The following is a 7,307-nucleotide window of genomic DNA, read 5'->3' on the forward strand; positions in this document are numbered from 1 at the left end:
GTAAAAACTCTTCGATTTTTTCCAGAGGTAAGTATTTTTACCCTGATTCCGGGTAAACTATTTTTTTCTTGGGGGACGGACCTGGGACCACGATTTTTAACCCGAAAGTCCAAGTTCGCGGTGTAGGACATACCCAGAGGAGAAAACATCAAGCCCCGGCCGAAGACCGGCGACTTACAAAAGTATCAAATTTGGAAAACTTTGGTTCGCGTTAGCCGGTGTGGTACATACCCAGAGAAGAAAATCTCGAGCCTGTTAAATTTAACCAGAAGAGAATATCTCTGGACCCGAAAAAGGTATTAGCACAAATTGTAGGAATTTGGAAAGGTAAGAGTGTCAGCTATAATTTGGCATCAACTTTGTTGACTCCTATAATGGGACCTTTTTCGACTTTTTGAGTTTTTATAAAAAATCCGGGTCCAAAAAATCGATAATTTGATTTGACTATAACTTCCACACCGTGACCACTTGTTGGATAGGTATTTTCATAACCGGGTCCGGGTCTTGAACACGGACTTTCGGGTCAAAAATCGGGGATCCCGGGATCGTCCTCCGAGAAAAAATAGTTTTCCGGAATCAAGGTTGTATGACAGAAGGTTTTATTTATTTTTGCGCCCGAATTAATAAATAAAACACACTATACGTTTCGAATTTAATTTCAAGTTTATTTTTCTTCAATATGTTTGCCGGTCATATGTCAACTAAACTTATCTATTTTCTAATCCCTTCTTAAGGGCTACAAAAAAACGGGGGAACAAAACAAAATCTGAAACTTCAAAACAAACGACGACTAATCGTGAAATATGAAATTCGCACAAACCAAAATGTAAACAAAACAAAGGGCCACAGTTATAAATATGTATGTTACTATACATACATACAAAACTGACAAACAACAGTGTTGTTGTTGTTACCCACAACACAAAACCAACGAAGAAGACGAATAACAGACAAATGCCTAAACGACTGTAGGCATTGTTGTTATTGTCTCTCTTTGAGACGCATATAACACAAAACGAAACAACGATAACAATACACACATTAGGTTGTGACGAATAAATTTAGGAATTATGGAACAGTAGTGTGGGTCGACAAAAATAAGAATATATAAAATTAATATTAAATTAAACAATACAATGAAATGAACGACCCAATACTTCGAAGTAATTAAACTTAACAAATCGACGAAAAGCACATAAAATACATGAATTTATTCTCCTCCAACATCCTCCGCCCGTTGAAGCGTCAAGGTTCAAACATCTTGGTGTGGTAAAGGAGCCATTTTACGGATTGGCCGACAACTGGATCCATTCTTCGTTTGTAATTCCGCAACTCGTACTTTGCCATCACGACCTGGAATACATTTGGTAATTCGCGCTAAGAGCCACTGTTGAGAGGGTGTGTTGTCTTCATGGACGACGACGAGTTGGCCTTCAACGATATTTCTCGATTCGGTTAACCACTTGGAGCGTTGTTGGAGCGACAATAGGTAATCTCTGGACCTCATATTCCAAAACTGTCGTTTTAAGTATGAGATTTTTTCCATCGTGTAAGTAAAGATGGTTTTGTGACATCTAAATTTGGTTCTGGGCAATACCAGAACCATCGAGGAACCAATTAAGAGGTGGCCAGGGGTTAAGGACATGGGAGCTATTGGACGAAAGTTCAGTATAGCTTCGATTTCAACAACGAGTGTTTGCAGCTCTTCAAATGTGAGATACGCCTTAGAAATGTTTTTAATGAGCAACGTTTTTGTCGGTTTAACGGCAGCCTTTTACAATCCGCCGAAGTGTCCGCCCATTTGGCAGCAAACAGACTTCATCTTCTGGACAACTTCATCTTTGTAAAACGATTCTTTGATTTCTCTGAGCTGATTATGGGCTCCAACGAAATTGGTAGCGTTGTCGCAAAAGAGCTTTTGGGGAATACCTTTTTGAGACACATTATGAAGTTGTTTGTTGACAAATCCGAAACAAGTTCCAAATGTGTTGCTTTAGAACTGAATCAAACAAAAACAGCGATGTATTTTCTTAGGGTGACTTTCCACGAATTCGATACGATGTCATGAATGGACCACAAAAATCAACTCTAGTGAATAGGAATGGACGATGAGCTCGAAAACGATCAACAGGCAAATTACCCATAATTTCCCCCAACAATTTTGGCTTGTAATGAAAGCAGTGAACGCAATTTCGAACTACTTTCCGAACAACTTCTTTGGCGTTTACGATCCATATCTCCTGGCGCAATATGGCCAACAGCACTTTAGGCCCAGCATGTAGATGTGTGCGAGGCAAGTGTTCAACATATATATTGATGAAACGATGTTTTAAGGCGGTTTAATATGGTTTAATTAAGAATTGAATAAATTTGTGCTAAAGTTATATCTTATTTTAAAATTAATTTCTAACGTAATAATAATCACCGAAGTATGCTACTTGAAACTAGGTAATTGCACCCATGACATCCACCAACCACTTAAAGTCTGGATCTCTCCGCCAGCGATGACCAGATACCGGGGATATTTTTAAATCCATGCCATAATTCAATGCCATATCTTCTGCATGGATACGTCGTTTACTTATAGCCATGTTGTTATTTTCACCACGCCTTCTGAACCATTTCGCACGTTCCAGACGGAAATTATCAATCTTCTCTTTATGTCCATCGCCAATGCAATCCCTGGCCCGGATTTCACTGTTTTCTTTGTCAGGACCAGCAAATAGAAGATTTTTGTGATCCAGCGTATTCCTTGTTGGCAGCCCTTCTTCAATTTTAATTTTACGCGTTATTTTTCCTTCGATTCGTGGAGCATCAACGCGAACGTTTTCATTTTTTCTTCCGATAGCTTCTAAGTCCTCAAATACTGTTTGCTGAGTCCCTAAACTGCCTGAAACGTTATCAACATGATTCTTCATTTTCACCTTTTTAGGTGTTATTCTTGAAATGTTCCCACTTCTCACAATGCAGTAACAAATTCCGTTTCCAACTACATCCAAATACCGCACGTATTGTGACGATAATGTTTGAAATTTTCTATCGATGTTTTCTATTCTTGAGAAATAACCTCTTCTAATCTCCTCCCAAAAATCAAATAAGGCATCGATAAGTTTAACCGTTATCCCAATGTATGGAACAGTAAGGCATGAACCGATGAACTTAAGCTGTTTACCTCAGCTAAATAATCGATATCTAAACGTGGTATTTCTATGGCCACAAAAACACCTATGCCGTTTAGAACTCTCCCGATATCTTTAGTCGCATAGCACACACCCAAGGCGTCTATGCAATCCGAGTATGTAATTTTTTTCATACGACGAAGTTCCCTCTCGTTATCTAAATATTCCTTTCTTGCTTCTGTAAAGGAACTACCTAATTCCGTACATTTTTCCCTTCTTCTTCTGTTACACCACACAGAGCAATTCTTTCCATTTCTAAATAAAGTGACACAATATACTCGCCCAACATCCTTTTATGTTGAATGAAGTCTACAAAATTCATATTGACGAAATATATGTGCATTAAAAAAATAAATGAATAAACTAATCACTTTTATCTACTCGTCTATTGCGTTAGTATATGGAGATATAGATCGACAGAATCTTTCACTGCTACCTTTCAGGTTTCCTTTTACACAACTAAAAGATCTAACACTATCTTTGCTTCAACAGTGCATCTTTTACGTCGCTACAGCTAATAAGCCTAACACACTTCACTACTACGAAAATGCGCGCCTATCACGTTATTTATTTCGCATAAACTAATATTTTCTCGGGCGCTGAAAATATAGCCTATCGAATCACTTCTTTCACTAACTACACGCGATACTATCACGTCGGGGTCACCAAATGATGAGGTCGACGCCTAACCTCATCACAAGCGATGTAACTAACGAAAACGCCGCAAAATGATATTTCTCGTTCCGTGGCTGGAAGGGAACTCAATTTATTTACAACATATTCTTAACACTAAAGCTTACATATAATACATTAACACATGCATTTTATTTAATAATGCACGCTAATTTACATTCTTCGGAAAAGACAAATAAAAATGAGATTAGAATTTAAAGAAGAACAATCAACACACAAACTATTTTACAACATGTACAGTTTCTACAAAACTAAACATTATACGTTTTACGAAACCAATAAATAAGACAAATATTAGTTAAATCGAATATAATAAAAGAGAGATTTATTTTAAATAATTCTTTATTTTTTGTGGAAAGAACAAAGACAAAAGTATTAAGGATTTTTACTGAAAAAACAAAAAACGCAAACGCATAATTTTTTCTTGCAATCAATTTTGAATTGTAAATAACAGAACAGCGTTGGCTTGTTTGTTCGGGATACCATAGTATGTTGTTGTTGCAAAATGGTCAGGCTTAATCCCTTTATGATGTTTTTATAAAAACAAAGTTTGTTTTTTTGCGGGAAACGATGATAATGTTTACCAGGGGGCAATGACGGGAATACCTAGGTTTTGGAAAGAGAAAAAACAAAACAGACAAAACCAACTTACATGGTTATGCTACTTCGTTCATATAAAACGAAAGCATAACAAGTTGAGAAAGATGAAAATGTTTAGAAGTGCGGTTGTAAGAATTAGAAGATTAACCAAAAGAATTTTGCTTTAATGTAATTCTTTGATTCCTCTTCTATTGGGCTTACGCACTTGTCACTTGGGTAAAAAATTGTCATAGAATTTTTTTAAATAAATTCTGTTATTTTTAAAATAACTTCTGAGGAGAATATCACAGACAAAAAACAAGGGAACTGATGAGGATTGGTGGCTCTTTAGAAAACTAGGTATTCCCTGCCTATCATCGGTAAACATTATCATCGTTCCCCACTAATAAACAAACTGCGTTTTTATAAAAACAACAAGAAAGGGATAGAGCCTGGCCATTTAGCAACAACACAATACAATGATATCCCGAACAAACAAGCCAACACTGTTTTGTTAATTACAATTCAAAATTGATTGCAAGAAAAAATTATGTGTTTGCGTTTTTTGTTTTTTTCAGTAAAAATCCTTAATACTTTTGCCTTTGTTGGGAGAAGTATCAAAAAGAAATATTCCAGATCAATTTTTCATTTTAAATTTCCACAAAAAACAATGAATTATTTAAAATAAATCTCGCTTTTATTATATTCGATTTAACAAATATTTGTCTTATTTATTGATTTCGTAAAACGTATAAGGCATAACAACGATTTTGTTTAGAATGTAACATACTCTCAGCCCAAGTGATTACCAGTTACTAAAGTTTCAAAGATTGTACTATCGTTTTTAATTGCTCATATTGCATCTATTTTCAAAAAGCAACTGAAATATAAAGACTTGTAAAGGTAAATTTGTGTGAGTTTCACACTAATTTTTTATTGTAATTTTGGCCTTATTGCATAGGTATTTCGAGGGTATACAAACGGAATGACAAAGGTTATAGCATGATGTAGGATATTCGAAATAATATTGGTAGTAATATGAATAAAATGCATTTTTTAACTCACCACTCCTTGAAATTGGTTAACCAAAAGATGCGCTGTTGTTTTTCACCACACAGTTTTCGTGCTCATGTTTCTTTATGGATTTGAAACCTATAGTATAAAAAGGGTGGTGGAAAGTTAAACAACGCATTAAATTCATATAACTACCAATATTATTTCGAATACCCTCCATCATGCTATAACCATGTCATTCCGTTTGTAGTTCCTCGAAATACCAATAAAAGACCTCACATTTCTCAGTTCAATCTGACACTTAGCTACGCACAAAATCTGCAAATTGGAGAAACAAGAATGGCAACCATTAAAGTGTTTTCGGGTACTTCGCATCCACATCTGGCTCAAAGGATTGTCGACCGTTTGGGTATCGATTTGGGCAAAGTGGTCACCAATAATTTCAGAAACTTGGAAACATGTGTCGAAATTGGTGAGTCTGTGCGCGGTGAAGATGTGTACATTGTACAATCTGGTTCCGGTGAGATTAATGACAACTTGATGGAATTACTGATCATGATCAATGCCTGCAAGATCGCATCAGCATCCCGTGTAACAGCTGTGATTCCTTGTTTCCCATATGCTCGCCAAGATAAGAAAGAAATGAGTCGCTCCCCAATTTCCGCGAAATTGGTTGCAAATATGCTATCAGTGGCCGGAGCAGATCACATTATTACTATGGACTTGCATGCATCTCAAATTCAAGGTTTCTTTGATATTCCCGTGGACAATCTTTTTGCTGAACCAGCCGTTCTAAAATGGATCAAAGAAAATATTACAGAATGGAAGAATTCCATTATTGTCTCACCTGATGCTGGTGGGGCTAAACGTGTGACGTCCATTGATGTTTCTATGATGTTTGCCGAAGCCGTCTCTATGATGTTTGCCGAAGCCGTCTCTATGATGTTTGCCGAAGCCGTTAGAAGAACACATAACGGCGAAAGTGTTTCTTATCTCTTCTCAAATGTTCTATATTTATAAATACGTTAAATGTTTTATATTAATCATAATACTTTATACATAAATACTACTGTTCATACTATCTTTGTACAATCTTCTTTTTTCTTCATACAACAATTTTAAAAGAATAACAAAAATAAATTTTGGTTTCCCATTTGACATTGTCGTTAGACGATTATGTATTTCTTAAATGAAATGTTTTTAATTATAAAAAATTTAATCGGCCCAATTACGGTTGTCGTTACTATAGTCGTCATCGACTTTATGTGCGAGTCGCCCTCGCCGTCGCTTCGATTCAAAAATGGTATTATGGTAAGGCATAGAAGCGACATCGACAGTTTAAAATAAAAGTTGGCAACAATTAAAAAAACGTTGGCAACACTCCCTTGTTATTGACAAAAGAGATAATTTTTTTTGCTATTTTGAATTCTAATTTCGACTCTTTCGGAAAAATAAAAAATATAGTGAAAAAATATAAGGTCTATTACACTTATGTTTTTCTTAATTTTTATTCCAAGTGCACGACCTGGTGGATTCAATAACGTTTGAAACTGCATTATATTCGCGACAGATTCCTCCAAAGGCGACAAACTCATTTGCTTAAAAATGCCACCTCCATTGCTGCTGGTTTCACCCTTGTTGTGCACAAGTTTCTTTTTAGTTTTAAATTTTTAATCTTTCCAAACCTAGAAGAATTTTAGAAATCTAACTAATAAAAACATACAAAAATAATTTTAATTTTTACATACTTTTTGCCAGCCATCAGAGTCTCTATTCGGAGGCCCATTTACATTTAATTTTGTAGCAATGGATTCCCAATGTGAATTAAAATTTGCTGGAACA

At 35.7% G+C, this 7,307-nt stretch overlaps 1 protein-coding gene across 1 annotated transcript; it reads left to right on the forward strand.

Moving 5' to 3' along the window:
• Nucleotides 1-5,706: 5,706 nt before the first annotated feature.
• LOC131802524 (ribose-phosphate pyrophosphokinase 1-like) lies at nt 5,707-6,485 on the forward strand. The gene has a single exon (XM_059122859.1). The coding sequence runs from the start codon at nt 5,805-5,807 to the stop codon at nt 6,483-6,485; it is 681 nt and encodes a 226-aa protein (XP_058978842.1). The 5' UTR covers nt 5,707-5,804.
• The last annotated feature ends 822 nt before the right edge of the window (nt 6,486-7,307 follow it).

Source organism: Musca domestica, unplaced genomic scaffold (genome assembly GCF_030504385.1).
Source record: "Musca domestica strain aabys unplaced genomic scaffold, Musca_domestica.polishedcontigs.V.1.1 210, whole genome shotgun sequence".
NCBI lineage: Eukaryota > Metazoa > Arthropoda > Insecta > Diptera > Muscidae > Musca > Musca domestica.